General features: G+C 43.6%; 1 protein-coding gene across 1 annotated transcript in view; it reads right to left on the minus strand.

Moving 5' to 3' along the window:
* LOC146865704 (uncharacterized) overlaps positions 1 to 19,477 on the minus strand; it is a 632,622-nt gene that overhangs the window by 536,341 nt on the left and 76,804 nt on the right. The window contains exon 3 of the mRNA XM_085640187.1: positions 14,452 to 14,640. Coding sequence (XP_085496313.1) covers positions 14,452 to 14,640 — 189 coding nt within the window. The remainder of the gene's footprint in view (positions 1 to 14,451; positions 14,641 to 19,477) is intronic.

Consider the following 19,477-nt stretch of genomic DNA (forward strand, 5'->3'; position numbering starts at 1 on the left):
ACATATATATCCTGGCCTATGGACTGCTTGAAGGCAGAGATAAGCTGTGTGAATTTCTGTGGCCCCAACACAGACCATAACACTTTCTCTATGACACTGCTAAATATGGTCACACCATACTCGACAGTCTGGGGCCGGGACTTTAACTGCGTACTAGATTGTATAGTGGACAAACAACCCCCAAAGGTATGACGCAAGCCCTAGGGGAGGTAATGGGAAGACAGGTACATAGGTGCTGGAAGACTCCTAAATTCAAGAGGTAAAGAGTATTCTTGTTACTGTGGTGCATATGACATGAATAGCAGGTTGGACCACGCCCTCATCTCCAAAGACCTTTGCACGAGAAAATGTAGAGCTAATTATTTGGGCAGGTTTCTGTAGGATCACTTTACCTTACTTAAGCAAGTGGCTGAAACAGGGGTTACATCTGGAATACCCACATGGAGACTGAAAGCAGATGCACTAAAATACACCTAATTTGTGGTAAAATACCGGGTTAATAATTGGGAATCTACTGAACTTAGAGGTACTGAGTGGGAAGTCATGCAGGTAGTAGTGAAGGGGGGTGTGTAAGATGTTAATTGCAAGGCAGAAGTTGCAGGCCTCCCTGCTGAGGAAATATGAATTTTGTGATCAGTTATGTCCCCTATCGTAGACCCCAACGGCTCCATGTGCATGCTATAAGTACATGTATGTTCCCTCCAGTTCCAGTTTTGAAGACGCAAATACATGTGCGTCCACCGTCAACATGTCCTCTTTCAGACCCGCCATGAATGGGTCAGATATTCCATTCCTAAGTATGAAAGGCCACCGACTTTATGTGGTTCCCTTTCCACATTTTACAGATTCAGGCGAGTAGGCCCAGAATTCTGTCATCAAGTCTTTTCCTGCCTTCTGCCTCTGAAAGCTCCAGTCTGAGCCTACATCTGTATCCATGAACTTTGTCCTACTCCCTGCGCGGCTAACGGTGCCTGATCCAGCCTGTTGCCTGCCAACAACTGTATTTCACCTTCAAGATTATCTACTCCGCTCCTCATCCGATGCATTCCTGTCTAGTAGTTTAGGTAAACATTCCTCCAGCTACCGTGCAAAGGGCCAGGCCTCGCTGTCCACATGCAAGTAATTCATAGCCCCCGTTACCATGGAATATTCCTACCCCCTCGCATCTCATGTAGACATTTAGACGCTTGTACACGCACTAACCGTCAGTATAGAATAGATTCTATCCTAGAGACCTTTCCTTTTGGATAACACAGTTCTTTAAACATAGGATATTAGATATGATTTGGGATTAGGTTGACATAACCCCCAGACTTCTGTCTCCACATGTAGAGTTAAATGTCAAGTCCCTTTCACCCTCTAGTTGCACGTCAATCACACGTCATACGGCTGCGCGCGCATCTCTGTCAAATATTTCTGCTGACATTGCAGGATTCTCTTATGGATCCACCCACTTGTGACATCATGTATAATGACGTTTTATAAGTTACGCCTAAATATCCGCCTTTTTAGTTACGTATGCCTATTTTATCTGTATTATCAGCTGTTACGCCTCTTGCATCTATCTCAATGTAATGCTTTCCATATAAATACGATTACCTGTCAATAATGTATGCCCTTCCTTCCTGAACTTTCGTGGTGATGGAACAGAAGCCTACAATTCGAATTGTATTCCTTTGTATAGGAATAAAGCCTTTTAGAACCTCTAATACCACGGATTCTGCCTCTTATATTTACTGAGTTATTCTTACTAGACTTTACCGCATAAAAAATAGTACCGGTAATGAAATATTTACCACATAAATTGGCGCCCGAACAGGGACACTTTCTCATCTCACGCGCCGGCGGTGCGTTGCAGGCCCGGTCTCCTGCTACAGCTGAACGGACAAAAACGCGTACCCGCAGGATTTCCTGTATCTCCCTCCGGCCAAGCGGGGGCGACTGAGGCTGCGATCAACACCCAGACGAGGCGGTGAGAAGTGCGAAGTATCCCGACCAGAGCCTAGCTGAGAGAGCAAGATCCGAGGTATACAGAGGCCCACCAGGTTCCGAAGCTCCGAGTCCAGTCGAGTCGAGTCCAGTCCGGTCCAGTTTCAGTTCCGTTCCGAGGCCTTCCGTTCCGAGCTACCCGGTGAGTACCATTACCGGGGAGGCATTTAACGTGCACATAGTCTGTGCCGGTCAAGACGGGTTTGGGTACACAAATCCGGTCTGCACTGTTTCAGCAGTGTATCTGTACTGTTTAGCAGTATATATAGTATGTCTTGCATATAAACAGGTATTATCTAGTGTCAGTATTATGTCAGTAACTAGTTTTCTATTAGTTATCATCATTCGTAAAACTGTTAAGTGTTAAATGTTTTAATACGTTTTGTACATATTGTAGTGTGAATGACTGTTCATTATTGTGTTTATTGTATAAAGTGTGTTCTAGTAACCGTCTAAAAATGCCGCTCTTTTCGAAATTAAGACAGATCAAAACCAGAAAAGGGGTACTCGAAGAAGCTGTTCCCATTCCACCTAGGGACACTCCAGGGTACTTTATGTATCATAAGCATGGCCTAGATGCCGTATTATTTCTTGATTTATGGGTAGACTACACCAAGGATTTGCCAGAAAGTCAGAGGTGGCCCGCAACGGGGACCTGGGATGCAGATTGCATCATGAGAGTAGAAGAAGAATTATGGAAAAAGAAAGCCAGACAGTCACAGAAAGATGCCATTGAATTATGGCGTAAAGAATCATATAGACGTACGGAAAAAGCGCTCAGACAGGAAGAGAAAGGTAGAGAGAATTCAAATAAAACCCGAGAAAATCTACTAATTGAGGAAGGTACCCGAGTAAAATCAGAACAAGTAGATAGACAAAGAAATACTCTTATGAATGGTATGTATCCTCTTCTGGCCGAAGGGTTACCTAAGGCTACCCCGGAAATACCAAAAGACTTAACTCCTCCATTGCTCCCGATAAAAGCACATCCCAAAACACATCCCAAAACAGCAAAGGACGTTTTCCTTTCCTCCTATTTAGATGACGTAGCTCCCGAGTATGCTAATGCCATACCACACACACCGCTTGCCGATGGTGTTCAACACCAAGAGCATCCGTCTGTATCCCCGCAATACAAACTCCTACACAAGTTCCCACAGGTCCGTCCGTTTCTACAGTTTTTCCCGCATCTACGATTTCTATCTTACGTCCAACGAATCCTTTCTTGCCCAGCACTTCAGATGGTGCTACAGGAGGTACGACAGACATGTTTGCCACACCGCCGCGAAATAAACAGACCCTTAGAGATTTAGCACTCCAGCGTACACCCCAACTAGCGACATCCGACATGTTTAAAGAACAGCTTGTGGATTGTAGATACGACCCAGTACCAGGTAGACAGGACAAATTGCTCATATCATCACTACGTATACGACGAGCTACATTGTATTTAATGACGATACCAGGAATGGTTGAACACCTAGACAATATATATCGCTTCGTCCAAACAGGGCGAGGTCCAGAAAGTATTAACGAAGCTATGGAATACCAGAAAGTGGATGTACAAAGACAACTACTACGCTTTTTCATAAATTGCGTAATTAGGAACCAAGACAGGCCTGGGGCAGATCATGATACCATGCAAAAACTTGCCAAATGGGGTCAGAACATATCAGAAGAGAAACATGATAAACAGTCATGCATAGTAGTTATGTGTCGAAAGATCCGCAAGGAAATAGAACGAATACATAAAGAAAGACGAGACGCAGACAGAATTGAATCAGAAGAAGAGGAGGACCAAGAATCAGAGCAATTAGAAACAATAGCTTACGTAGGTAGAGGAAGACCCCATAATAATACTAGAGGCTTTAATGATCCGATACGTCCGATGCGTCCGGAATGTAATAGACATTTTACAAACCCTATGTTAAATACAAGATCCCCTGAACACCTATTCCAAGCCGCTGATAAACTACTCCGAGATCGAAGGGGGTACCATATGCTTGATTCCATGGACGAACAAGAATTAGCCAGGTCAGCAGTACAATGGGCTGACAGTCCCAGCGAATACAATGATGATGCACTAGCACACACGTTTCTGAACCTTGACCCCTACGAACAGCATTTAGCCAGTATATACATGATTCAACACCTCCTTATATTATATAAAAGCCAACATTCCGATCCAGGACCCTTACCTGACATATTGACAGAACTACTCACGAATAAATGGAGAGGGTCAGGTACTGATTTAATTAATGAAATTCTAGAATTTCGAAACCAGTATATAGCTTTCGTATGCCCAGAACACGTTCCAGTTCCCATTATGGGAAGAAAAATGTATCACATAGATAGACAGAACCCGTTACGCGAAGTACACCCAATCAGAGGTGACGGTAATAACTTTACCCGCGTGTTTGTGTACACGCCTATAACTAAACTGGAATTATTAGAAATGAAGAAAGTAGTACCCAGTCATGACAAGGACCCAGCAGGTTTCCATCGCGAGATAAAAGACATGTTACTCATGGGAGAGTATACCTACCCCGACATTATGAAAATATTAAAAGTCCTATTACCCGCCGGTGTTTACGAGAAACTCAAAGAAAAGGAATGGGAGGTGGGAGACCAAAAGATAGATTGGACAGCATTAGAAAACGAAGAAAGGGCCCGAGCTGCAGGAGCAGGACTTGGGGAAAAGACTACAGCACTAGCAGGACTACTAGTACAGGTACTGCCACGTTTATTAACTACGAAAAAGGAAGACTGGGGTGCAATCTCAGCCTGTAAACAAAAGCCAGATGAAGACACTAGTGATTTCTATTCCCGATTTGAAAAATGTTTTGGTATAAATAGTGGCATAAAAGCCAGTAGTGAGTCATATCCACATCTGTTTGTGACAAAATTAGTTGAAAATTCTCTGCTGCAAGTCAAGAATAGAGTATTGAAATTCGAAAGTACCTGGCAAGGTAATACCCCATCACAGATGTTACAATATCACCACAATAGAATTAGAGAAGAACAAGAACACGAACAAAGACGTATGAAAGATACAAAAATGAAAATGCTTGTTGCTCAGTCAGTTCCAGCTGATGGTCACCAAAAGGGTGATTTCGCAGGTCCTACGAAAGGGACATGCAACTATTGTAAACAACTAGGTCATTATATACACGATTGTCCAGTCCTGAAACATAACATTGCCACAGGTAGAACCCAGGAAAGACCAGGTCCACCTAGACAGGATCAGAATCAACAACAAATCCCTCAGCATGCACAACCCAGGTTAGCTCCGCAACAACTAGCTACGCAACAGGCAGCTCCTCAACAGACCGTAGCACCACCACAAACGCAGCCTATTGCTGCAACACAAGCGACAACACAACAGATGTATCAGTATGCACAAGCAGATTATCCCGATTATCAGCGATATACATGAAATAGCCTAGAAAGGGAAGTTGGCTTACCCCTTATTGAGGTTCCTGTAGACCAGGAGGGACCTTATGTACATAGTGAACTATTAGGGGAAGACAGAAAGTTTTTACTTGATACAGGGGCAAGCAGAACAACTATAAGACGCAGTGAAGTTCCAGGGGCACCCCTCTCAGGCTCACAGAATATTTCCCTTGGATTCTCAGGAAAACCCATAATTAATGACGTAACACAACCTCTTCCACTTACGATTGGTCCATTGACACGTACTACAGATTTATTGCTTACTAAATCATGTCCAGAAAACTTGTTAGGTATAAAAACATTGAAAGCTCTAGGAGCTATAATATGTTGTTCTCCGGAAGGAGTACGACTATTTCTACGTGACTTCAAAGGTCACTACGTGTCAAGAGATATGGATCACCGATTACAGAATTTACCTACACATTTATGGGCACAAGGCCCCACTGATGTTGGTTGCATGAACATTACACCATATCGAGTTACACTAAAAACAGGAGTAGTACTACCACGAATGCGACAATACAAGTTACCACCAGATGCTGTTGTGGCTTTGCTGCAAATCATTGACGAGCTCATTGCACAAGGAGTGGTTGTCGAAACCGACTCCAATGTATGTAATTCCCCGATAATTCCGATTCTTAAAAGAACGGATCCAAAAGCACCACCAGTATATCGATTGGTTATTGATCTGCGCGAATTAAATAAATGTATTGTACCACAATACCCTGTGGTCCCAGATATCTCTTCATTACTAACAGCTATTGACTCAGAAGCAACGTTCTTCACTGTAATTGATCTCAAGAATGCTTTCTTTAGCGTCCCAATAGATCCGGAAAGTCAATATCTGTTCGGATTCAGTTTAAATGGACGAAGTTTTAAATTCACACGCGCACCTCAAGGATTTACAGAAAGCCCCAGCATCTATAGCCAAGCACTGAAACGAGAACTTGACAGTATCCACATGCCCGTTAACACTGCCTTGCTTCAATATGTCGATGATCTGCTGATCACCGCCCGAAGTGAACATGAATGTGAAAAAGCGTCACTGACGGTTTTGGAATTTCTGGCCGACAAGGGGCACAAGGTGTCCCCTTCTAAGCTGCAATTCTGTGTCCCGCGAGTTGTCTACCTTGGGCACTCGCTGTCCAAGGAGGGAAGGCAGCTTACACCCGACCGCATCCAGTTAATCGCTAGCATGCCACCACCCAAGACACAAAAGGAGGTGCGGGCTTTTATAGGCCTCACCTCGTACTGTAGGCAATGGATCCCTCAATATGCATTTCTAGCAAAACCACTCATCCAGTTGACAACACAGGAGGCAGCCACATCGACTGTCCTCCCTTGGACTCAAGAACATACACACGCCTTTGAAAGCTTAAAGAAAGCTTTATGCCGAGCACCTGTTTTAGCAACACCATGTTACAGTAAACAGTTTACACTCTTTGTTACAGAACGCGAAGGTACTGCCTTGTCAGTACTCACTCAGGAACAAGCAGGATCACACAAACCATGTGCTTATTTCTCTAGTACATTAGATCCAGTAGCTCAGGCTCTTCCAGCGTGCCTGAAATCGGTGGCAGCAACGGCTTTAGCAATCAGACAAAGCGATGCCATAGTGTTAGGACACCAATTGACAGTACAAGTACCACACGCAGTAGAGGTTCTCTTGAACCGCACACAAACACAACACTTAACTATAGCGAGACTTACCGGTTACGAATTGACATTATTTCAGCCACACATAGAAATCAGACGTTGTAATACGTTGAATCCTGCCACACTGTTACCAGTGGGCGGAACAGATCCATTGGCACATGATTGTGTCGAAGTCATTACTATCACGACGAAACCCAGACAAGACTTGACAGATATCCCTTTGTCAGATCCAGACTTGACATTGTATGTAGATGGGTCATGTATGAGAACAAGTACAGGAGAGTTAGTGGCCGCTTACGCAGTCACAACAGACACTGAAGTCATTGAAACAAATTGTATTAACACTTTGTCAGCTCAAGCAGCAGAGCTCATCGCTCTGACACAAGCCTGTATTCAAGCCAAAGATAAGAAAGTCAACATATACACAGATTCACGTTATGCATTCGGAGTCGTCCATGACTTCGGCGTACTGTGGCGAGAGAGAGGTTATTTAACTTCTCACGGTGCCCACATCCAACACGGACCCCTCATCCAAGCCCTATTGGACGCGATTCATTTACCTACTGCAATATCGATTATGAAATGCAAAGCTCACACAAAAGTTACCGATATCATTTCTCAGGGTAATGACCTAGCTGACAGAACAGCTAAACAGACTGCTCAGAATCAGACTCACACAACTGACACGACAAAGACAATAGTTCCGACACCAACACATTGCATGACAGTTAAGGATCCCGCCCTTGATGTAATTGACATACAGACACATGCTACACCAGAAGAAATAAAGAAATGGACTGAATTAGGAGGGATCCAAACGGATCAAGGATGGATGACGAAGGAAAAATCTATATGGTTTCTTCCCGACTCCATGGTTCAAGTCATCATTAACACGATACATAGTCCAGCGCACCTAGGAGAAAAAGCTATGCTAGACAGCATTCAACACATTTGGTTCAACAAACATCTACGAGCCGCAGCTAAACAAAAAGTTCGTACCTGTATGATATGTTGTCAGTTTAATCCAGGTAAAAGCATCCCCGTAGAGCAGGGTGGATTTCAACCTCCCGATCATGCTTTTGAAGTCCTCCAGATGGATTATATCCAGATGGAACGATGTCGAGGATTCAAATATGTTCTCGTAGTTGTCTGTGCTCTTTCCCGTTGGACGGAAGCCTACCCGGTTTCAGATTACACTGCCCCGACTACTGCCAAACAGTTAGTTCGAGAATTCTTCCCACGGTACGGTTTACCACGTGTTGTCTACTCAGATAACGGCCAGCCGTTCTCATCCGAACTAATGAAACACGTTTCCCTTTTGTTAGGCTACCAATGGAAATTTCACTGTGTCCGACATCCCGAGGCAGCAGGTCTCGTGGAACGCCATAATCAAACTCTGAAAATTAGATTGTCCAAAATATGTAGAGAAAAAGGTGTCGATTGGATAGTAGCCTTACCAGTTGCGCTCTTTTACATGAGAATGGTAGCACATTCTCGAACAGGGCTATCCCCGTACGAGGTGATCTTCGGTAGACCACCAAATATGTGGGGGACGCCTATACCTCGCAAAATCACTGATGTTGACTGTAATATGCTGACAGATTACCTGGCTTCCTTGATGTCTGCACTACAATCTTGTCGTTCACAGGTAGCCGCAGCTTTTCCCGATAATACTGAGGGGAAGCCCCATGACGTGGTTCCTGGTGACCTGGTTCTGGTCCGGAATTTCGACCGGAAGACCCAACTGGAGCCTAGGTGGAAGTCGCCGAAGCTAGTTCTACTAACTACAAGGACAGCCGTAAAGATCGAGGGACGAAAAGGGTGGTTGCATTCGAGTCATATCAAGAAATTTTATGGACTACCATCCAGTGTGAATACTCAACCTTGTATTCCCTCACAGACAGACTCAAAGCTCCCCTTGGTTGAGCAGTCAAAACCAGAACTTTACAAACTAAAATTAAGGTCTAGCAAGTCAGACAATTTGATTGTTTAAGTCCTCTCCAAGGTGAATCGGTTGAATTTGTCTCTGACATGTATCCTCTAGACCGGAATAGAAAAAGAAATCAACAGATGCAGCTTAAAAAGCATGCGTATTGTAAATCACTTCGTAGTCACTGTACAGTAACATTATTAATTTTGTTTTTTCTAAGTCTTCTGATCATCTTTTCCAGCATACTATTGCACATGTATTACCCTATTTTTAAGCGTGCTCACAATGTAACTGCAGAACATTCTTTTAGTGAATTACCTCCGCATGAGTTGTCCTATAGATTTGCGCTGCGCAACAACACATTCATTAGTATGTTACATCATTCCCACCAGACCAGCAATGCCACAAATTGTTGGATATGTGGCCGACTCCCTCCCTATCAGAACTATAAGGGAGTTTTGCCCCTCTTTCCCTATCCGTTCACACACAATGGCTCCTGTGGAGCATGGTTTAGTTTGATTAATTCCCTAGATTCAAATTCCGCAGTTTATCAAGACAACTGGGTATGGGGAAACCTGAACCTAGTTTTGCTTAAAGTCTGCTACCCTAACAAGGAGGGACTTCCCAAGAGAACAGGAACTGATCTAGAAAATGAAGTATATGGATTAGGTAATTTTACACTTAACCTCATGATCCTGAACGTTGAATCCGAAGCTACACCAATCTTGCCTGCCATGTCAGTATTCCCAGTAAAAGGGGAGTTATGTGTAAGAAAGAATGGTTCCATACACATGGGCCATAGTAAATGTACCACTGTAATAAAATTCAGTGATCAAGGCAAGTCTACATTTAGAGCTTCCCGTCATTCCTACTTCATATGTGGCCAGACTGCATATATACATCTACCTCTAGATTGGGATGGTACCTGTTACATAGCATTCCTTCTACCACCTGTTTTCCTAGCTCCTCCTGATTATCACAGAAATACCCATTTAGTACACAATAGACAACAGAGAGATCTCCCAATTGTCGATTACACTGAAACAGCATGGGAAAAATACACAGATTTCAATAAAGGGTTCTTTCCCTATATAGGTACAGTCACTAATAGTAAGCTGATACGTAGATTAACCAGAACCCTTGAAGCAGTAGTGAACGAGACTATTTCCGCCTTAGGCAATTTAACAGAAGAGCAGTCTGCTATGCGGATTGTTGTGCTTCAGAATCGTCTTGTCCTTGACGTCATCCTGGCCGATAGGGGCGGAGCTTGTAGGGTCATCGGATCAAGTTGCTGCATTTTCATACCAGAAAATTCGCCGTCAGTATATAAAGCCATAACCCGCCTTCATAAGATTATAAGCCAGATACACCAGAGTCCAGGCACCTGGACTTGGTCCGGTTGGTTCTGGGGCGTGTTGTCAGCCTGGGGATGGAGGATCCTATCCTTCCTAGGTATTGGCTTCCTCATACTATTCAGTTGTTGCTTATGTCTACAATGTGGGCCAGCGATTTGTGGTCTGTGTGCCACATCGTGTATCCCACATCCAAGTTTTCGTTCAAGATCCCGGAAGAAGAAAGAAGAACAAATGATGCTATATGAACAGATCGATGGATTAATGAAGATCGATATCACCTGAGGGTCCGTAGGGGACAAGGAGGGAATGAGGAAATATGAATTTTGTGATCAGTTATGTCCCCTATCGTAGACCCCAACGGCTCCATGTGCATGCTATAAGTACATGTATGTTCCCTCCAGTTCCAGTTTTGAAGACGCAAATACATGTGCGTCCACCGTCAACATGTCCTCTTTCAGATCCGCCATGAATGGGTCAGATATTCCATTCCTAAGTATGAAAGGCCACCGACTTTATGTGGTTTCCTTTCCACATTTTACAGATTCAGGCGAGTAGGCCCAGAATTCTGTCATCAAGTCTTTTCCTGCCTTCTGCCTCTGAAAGCTCCAGTCTGAGCCTACATCTGTATCCATGAACTTTGTCCTACTCCCTGCGCGGCTAACGGTGCCTGATCTAGCCTGTTGCCTGCCAAAAACTGTATTTCACCTTCAAGATTATCTACTCCGCTCCTCATCCGATGCATTCCTGTCTAGTAGTTTAGGTAAACATTCCTCCAGCTACCGTGCAAAGGGCCAGGCCTCGCTGTCCACATGCAAGTAATTCATAGCCCCCGTTACCATGGAATATTCCTACCCCCTCGCATCTCATGTAGACATTTAGACGCTTGTACACGCACTAACCGTCAGTATAGAATAGATTCTAACCTAGAGACCTTTCCTTTTGGATAACACAGTTCTTTAAACATAGGATATTAGATATGATTTGGGATTAGGTTGACATAACCCCCAGACTTCTGTCTCCACATGTAGAGTTAAATGTCAAGTCCCTTTCACCCTCTAGTTGCACGTCAATCACACGTCATACGGCTGCGCGCGCATCTCTGTCAAATATTTCTGCTGACATTGCAGGATTCTCTTATGGATCCACCCACTTGTGACATCATGTATAATGACGTTTTATAAGTTACGCCTAAATATCCGCCTTTTTAGTTACGTATGCCTATTTTATCTGTATTATCAGCTGTTACGCCTCTTGCATCTATCTCAATGTAATGCTTTCCATATAAATACGATTACCTGTCAATAATGTATGCCCTTCCTTCCTGAACTTTCGTGGTGATGGAACAGAAGCCTACAATTCGAATTGTATTCCTTTGTATAGGAATAAAGCCTTTTAGAACCTCTAATACCACGGATTCTGCCTCTTATATTTACTGAGTTATTCTTACTAGACTTTACCGCATAAAAAATAGTACCGGTAATGAAATATTTACCACACTGCTAGAAGTGGAATCAAAGCTGATTAGGTCACAAGCATAAGAAAGTAGGACTCCACAAGCGAAGCAAGAGTTTTTGGATATGCAAATGTATCTGGGAAGAATATGGGGCAGACTGGAAAAGGTTCACCCACAGAGAGTATAGGTAGAGATTACACAGAGCGGGCAGTGGATGCATAGGATACACAGAGAGGGTAACAAACGAGAAAGTGTGTTAGCTTGGATACTGAAAAGGGAATGATCAAGACCAATAATTCTAGGGTTAAATAGAGCAGCCAGCACAATGGCAATCACCCAAACTGACATAAATGGTACACTCCACAAATATTTAGAGGGTATGTACACAAAGTCCCAGTGCATCCCCAAGAACTTAGTATTTATATTTTTGAGAAGATTACACTTCCTAAACTCAGGATAAAGCATAGAACCAAACAGGAGAGGGTGCTCCAGATGGTGGTAATTGCTGAAGAAATAAGGAACATACCAAAGGCAAAAACGCAGGGTCAAAATGACCTCCCAGCAGAATTTCATAGTTCTTATACATAGCCATTGGCTCTTAGAGGTATTAAGCAAATCTGACTTCAAGGGAAAACTCCCTGATACGGCAAGGGAGGCCATTATAGCAATGGTACAAAAGCCAGAGAGAGACTCTCAGAATCTTTCCTTCTATAGGATGTTGGTGATCAACACCAACATTAAATTGTTGATCAAAGTACTTGCCAATGGGACGCTTTCAGGTCCATGAGGACCAGTGTGGTTTTATTCTGGTCGGAGCATACTCATGAATCCGAGGAGGCTTAATCACATATGACACGCAGCACAACAGAGAGAAGACGAGTACATGTTGATATCAATCGACATAGAAAATGCCTTTGATACATCTGTATTGGCATTATTTGTTCTTGATACTGCAAGTTATGTGATTTAGGTCTAAATCTGAGAGATGAGTGCATTTGCTCTACTCTGAACCTAGTGTCCAAATTAGATCTGGGGGTATGATATCAGAAAGCTGGAGAACTGAGTGGGGCACTAGACAAAGGGGCCCATTGTCACCCCTGCTGTTTGCCCTCAACCTTTGGAGATTACATATAGATACAGGGGGAGCATTTAGGCTAGTATCAAAGCTATATAAGACACTGAAAGGAGTTAGAACCCGTACTCCCATGAAAGTGACTGAATAGTGGCAGGATGACATAGGAAAGCCTTTAACAGATGAGGAGTAGAAAGCAATATGCTCCCAGGTCAAAAAGACATCACGCACTGCTAGGTTTAAGTTTATTCACATTCAATATCTGTACCGAAAATATCCTGAAATACCCTCAGGTTGCCCCAATTACGGAGAATTAGTTGCCTCCTCCTTGCACATGACCTAGGCCTGTGGTGAATTCGGATAAACTTGGGAAAAAATGAGATACAAACTAGTAGTACTGGGGACCGTGCTGGTAAAATGGAGGGTAGCCATACACTGGCTGCACCTATAGGGCCCTGTCAAATAGCTTGGAAGAAGGACATGTTGGAGTGGTCCTTGGCAGAGGAGCTCCATATCAAAAGCACATGGAGAGATGTAAAAGCAGCAGATGGGATAACGGAATGGGCTGAGATGAAGAGTAGGATGGCAGAGTAGGAGGTGAAACAATGGACTGTTCTCTAGCCTTACCTAATGAGGGTTGAGGTAACTAAGGTACTGCATTAACACCTGGAGGAATAGAATGAGTTAGATACTGAGGATACACATAGACCGTATAAAATAAAGTGCCTTGGGGGCACAATGGGCATGTATGCCGCTTTCTGGCCCCTAGTGCACTTATTGCAGAAGGGACTACAGAGGCTTGGGTGGCTGCTTCAATATTGCAGATATCCCCCTAAAGGGTCGTTCCCTAATTTGCATTGAGACATAGCCCCATGCAAATGAGGGAAACACTTCGCCTCTGTGCCCGAACAGTATGGATGTGAACACAGAGACAATGAGGCCACCAGGAGTCGCACTCATTGTGCACCACAAAGAAATGGCACACAGTCAGTGTGCCCTCCAACGGAGACCCCTGCAAGGAGGAAAATGTGGTCCCATGGACCACCAAAACATCCCCCTGCAGGCAGGTGCAGTCGCTCACGGTTCTCTGTATTTGAGCCCAACGCACCCTGTTAAGGTGTGCCATGGTATTAAACAGGGACAGTGCATCTTAGCTATAATACAGCCCCTGGAAGGGGAGTGGGCTAAGCTAAAAATAATAAAGATGTAGAAAATATTGAGGAAGTAACCCTCATGTGAACTAGGAAATTGAAATAATGAGAGAACTAGAACACAACGATTGTCAATTTTTTTTTTACTTTGGCGATGTTTTCTGTGTTATATATTTAGGAACAAAAGAATGTTGTTAAAAAAGTTTTTAAAAAAAGAAATAGAAAATAGGAGCCTGTTGTTAGTTGAGCTGAGACAACTTGAGAATAACTACTGTTTAAAAAAGCAGTTTATTTTGGGTTGTCTAAATTCACTTCCAAACACTTTAAAACACAGAAAATGTAAGTGATATTCAACTTTACTTTGAAAATATTGGAATGCTCCAAAAACTAACCTGAATCTTGTGTGAAGTTGCTTGTGGCCGAGCTCCCTACAGTCGAACTGCAGTTCTTGCTCTCTTTAAATTGTTTCCTTCTCTTGGCCCAGCGGTCGGATGCTGCCTCGCAAGCGCTGTCACTGCTTCTTGTGTCTTTCAACCCCAGGTCCGGCTTTGGCAGTTTCAGGTGCTTGCTCACCAATCCAGCTTTTAAATTGAAATTCCAAGCAGAGAATCAATGAGAGTTGTTGGTGTAGAAATGCATTGCTGAATTGTTAGCTTTATTGCGGTCTTAATATATTTGTTATATTATAAATATGATACAGCATATTATAGTATATTCAGATACATTTATTTAGATTTTTTAAGAACTTTTCTAATTTGTTTGAATGGAGACACTAAAATATATTTAGAATGGCACATGATTCCAACAGTAGTCTTTTTTTTTTTTTTTAAACACATTTATTTATTGGGCTTTTAGAAAGGAAGGGGTGGTTTCAGGTGGTCTCAGCACAAGATAAAAGAACAGGGAGGACAAAGAAAGAGATAGTATCATCACAGTAGCAAGCTAAGCAACATACAATGTCTCATGGTACAGTTAGTTATACGGAGAAACGTGGTAACAGCAGGCAGGTAGAGTCATCTGATCAGGTACACATCATAGAGACTCATCTTCACCTGCCCCACCCCGAGCCTCGCTATCAGAATACGAAAGTCCTCCCAGTCTTGCTTGTTGTAAGATGAGTTCACCCCTGACATATCCCTCTTGACGTACGTCTTGAAAGGCAGCCAGAGTCAGTCAAACTTGTACCTCCAATCCGTGAATATTGCGGTTGGCGATCCATGGCATATATAGGCCACATCTTCGATCACTATAGCGAAAGACTTAGTGGGTGAGGGTTCTTCCAGGTGTGGGCTGTTGCTAGTCTTGCTGCCAGGAGGAACAATTGATCTGCTGTCCGTATGGGTACTTTATAGATAAACTGAATCCTCTGAAGCCTCCCCAATAAGAGCACCAAAGTGACCATTGGCAGGGTCACTGAACAAATCCATGGATCAAGAGGAGCACCTATGACCAGAAGCGTTTTACAAGTATACAGTGCCACCAGATGTGTAGATAAGTGTCGCTAGCTTCACAGCCTCTCCAGCAAAGGTCAGAAGCTCTAGTCATGGCATGAAGTCGAATCGTAGTGAAATACCATCTTGTGAGGATTTTGAAGGCCTTGGTCTTATGCTTTGGACAGATAGAGTTCCTGACTGCATGCGATCAAAGCCGCTGCCATGCGCCATCAGCAATGGTGATCCCGAAGTCCTGCTCCCATCATGACTGATAGGGGTGTCAGCACAGCTGGAAAAGACTACATAAAGCTGCATACATGAAACTGCTGTCTTTGTTAGGAGACCCTGAGCAAAGAGTTGATCCAGATGTTTTTGGGCTCTACTTCTGTTGTCTTTCACTAATGCTGTGTTTGCCAAGTGTAGCAGTTGGTTGAGACGTAATTCATCTGTAGCGCTCAGATGGAAGCGCTGCCAAAAAGTCTGCCTATAAAACGTAAGCCAATCTTGGTACAGATCTCCCAAAAGGGGGTGTACTCCGCCCTCCAACCTGCAAAATGACTATCCAATGTTCCCGGCACAAACTCTGGGTTGTGTACAATAGAGTGGGGGAAAGGAAATGTAGTGGCTGAGTGTGAATGGTTCATTTTATCCCTATGTTGCAGGAGAGTTGCAGTAGCGTGCAATGGAGTTTATGAGGGTGAAAAATGGTTTCAGAGCTTCATCCAAAGAATATGAAGGATGGCGAAGCACCCCTGTTCTAGGAGCACCCAAGGCATGGCATAGGGGAGGTGATACAAGATGCAGATTGTAATCGGGAGGGGTGAATGCAGTGCTCTTTATTGGGGTACCCAAGCTCTCCGTCTGATGTTCTACAATAAATTGTTGTTCTTGGTATTCGGGGACTGAAATTATGCCACATAAATTGTAGCAACTATTTTGGGGTATGCTGAATGGTGTCACGGTAGATCCAAAGGGGCAAATTGTGTATCACATAGAGTATCCGGGACAGGTAGCTCCTCTTCACAGCATTACTATGACCCAGCCATGACATCTCCAGCCTATCCCAGCAGTTGAGATCTTTTAATAGAACCTTCAATACCAGAGTTATATCATATTCATAAAGAGTACAGATGGAGCTAATAATGGAGATCCTTAAATAACGCAAGGAGGTGGCGCGAGACCAAAAGTGGAGAGCAAGGATCGGGTCCTGTGAGTGGGGTCCGTGATCCCATTGCCTTTAGACTTTGCGTGGTTAATGAGGAAGCCCAAAGCCACTTTGAATTGCTTTAATTTGTACAACAAAAATTGAAAGGACGTATCTGGGCATGTAAGAAAGCACAATGTATCATCTGAGAACAATGCTAATTTGTAAAATTTTCCATCCATCTCAAGCCGTTGGAGCCCAGGGTTTGTTTTAAGGTGGTGGACCAGTGGCTCCATCATGAGGACAAAAATTAGCGGAGACAGGAGGCATATCTGTCTAGTGCCCCTACAAGTGATATCGGTGAAGAGAGGGCACCTTTGACTCTAAAACATAATGTCGGGGTTGTGTAATTGGCCAGCAAATAGGTCGTCATGTGAGGGCCAAGCCTAATCTTCGACAGGATTATTTGGAGAAATTTCCAGTTCACCCGTTCAAAGGCCTTCTCTATGTCAAGTGAGAGAAGGAGGGTTTGGGTTTTGGTCCATTCTACCACATCGACCACGTTCACCGCCAGACAAATATTATCTCAAGCCTGTCTATTCCTAATAAACCCTGACTGGTAGCTAGATAACAACAACGGTCAGACAGAGTGGAGGCGGGAGACCAAGATAAAGGTGAATATTTTAACATCAAAATGTAGCAGGGCAATGGGCCTATAGGAGAAGCAGGTTGTGGGTCCTTTGCCCGGTTTCAAAAGGAGAGTTATTGTGTATTCCGTCATGGTTAGTGTTACTGATTTGGTGAGCAGGAAGAAGATAAACACCTTAGCCAAGGGCTCCACTAACAACTTGCAGTAAGCTTTATAAAATGATACAGAGAACTTATTAGGTCCAAGAACCTTGTTGGCTTTTAATTGAAATACAGCTATCCTCACCTCCTCGGGGTGATTTGCTCTTCCAGCTCTTGGAGTAGCATGTGGTCAACATGGGGGAAGGCAAAATCTTCCATATAACAGTCCTAGGTGGCTGCTGGTGGAGGGTGGGTGTGATAGAACGATGAGTAATAGGTCAAGGATATCAGGTTTGTCCGCGTGGGATGTCCCTTCATCGTCCCTGATGGAAGAGATATGGTTTCTGTTTGCTTCTATCTCAACTTGTATGCTAGCATTCTATGGGTGTTATCCCCCTTCTCATGGTATTTCTGATTGATATAAAAAAGTTTCCATGCGGCAGCAGTCTAGTTGAGCTGCTCCAGCTCTCTGTGAACACGTCTCAGCTCCCTGTGCATCCTATTTGAGCCCATAGCGTTGTGTGGCTGTGTTGATCTTGAGATCCATCTACTTAGATTTATCTAATTTAACAAAAGTGGATGTGTGATTTAAGAGTTTGCCTTGCAGTACAGCATTGGTCACGTCCCACACAGTAGCATAAGACACATCTCAAGTGTTGTTTTCCTTAAAGTAATGCTCCAAAGACTCTTGCATTGAATCCTGCAGCACAAGGTCTCACAATGCAATTTTGTTAATGTACCATGTTGGGGCCACACGCCGGGGGGCTGCTCCTCCATCCAACACCAAAAACACCGGGGCATGGTCTGACAGGACATGGGTGCCTATCATGGCTGATAGGGTATGCCATTGAAGAGAGGTGGCAATTAGGAAAAAGTCAACCTGTGTGTTTGTTTTATGGACATTCGAAAACTACGTGTAGTCCCTCTCCCCAACGTGGGTTTCCCTTCAGAAATCTAGCAAGTTACGACCTTGAATGCCTTGCGTCAGAGATAGGGGGATCGGATAAGTATTGTAGCAGGCCGCAGAGTGGTCCAAGTTGGAGTCTAGGGCTGTGTTAAATTCACCCTTAATAATTAATTCGCCCTCTGTAAAGTTTGCAATAAATGGGAGTAAAAAGGCATAAAACTGATCCATGTTATCAGTGGGCCCTTAGAAAGAGAAGAGCGTGAGCACCCAGCCACTAGTTGCTAACTAAAACCCACTATCCTGCCCTCGTATCAACATGTGATAAGTCAATAGCTTTGGACAAACCTCACTTAAATAATAGGGCCACCCCCTTAGTATTAGAAGGGTCAGGTGTGTAAAAATAGAGCGTAAACCAGTATGGATCAATCCTTTTAGTGCCAGGTGCCAGGAGATGTGACTCCTGAAACATGGCTATGTCCACCTCCTTCAGGAGTACCTTCCATTTCATTGGAGTGTTAAGCCCTTGAACATTCAGTGAAACTATACTTAGGGATGTGCCAATTAAACATAATGGGGCATTATCTCACTATCAATGGGGCTGGAAGTGTAAGGTAGGCCCTGTTGATTGTGATGTAGCCCCATCCCCCTGAGGGTTCCCAGTGTCCAAGCCATATGTATACAGAAGAATAGTGTGCACCCTGGAATAGTGAATAAGGGAAAAAACAGCTCAACATAAGAGCAATCGGTGCACCAACACATCAATACAGTAACAATTATAAAGTCTGTATCCAAGATTTGTTCTTCAAGTCCTCTTTTTATTGATAAAACATATCAAGCAACATGTAGGGTAGACCAGTCAACTCATTTCGGCCAATACAATGGACTTCTTCAGGGCAAAAGTGAGTTCCACTCAAAGTGAGGGGCCATTGTATCTGTGACAAATGCAGAGGACTAGAAACCGGACAGATCAATCACTCCGATTGTAATATAAAATAGTTGCAAACAGCTATGTCCTAGGGTCAGATGCCAGAAATATGTAGTGCATCAAGAAGAAGTAAAAACCCAGAATCAAAATGTAATTAAGACAATCCAAAATAGATATATCAATCGATTGCTCAATGATCAACGCTCAGCACCATATAGGG

The sequence above is a fragment of the Triturus cristatus genome, chromosome 2_1, assembly GCF_964204655.1.
Source record: "Triturus cristatus chromosome 2_1, aTriCri1.1, whole genome shotgun sequence".
Classification (NCBI taxonomy): domain Eukaryota; kingdom Metazoa; phylum Chordata; class Amphibia; order Caudata; family Salamandridae; genus Triturus; species Triturus cristatus.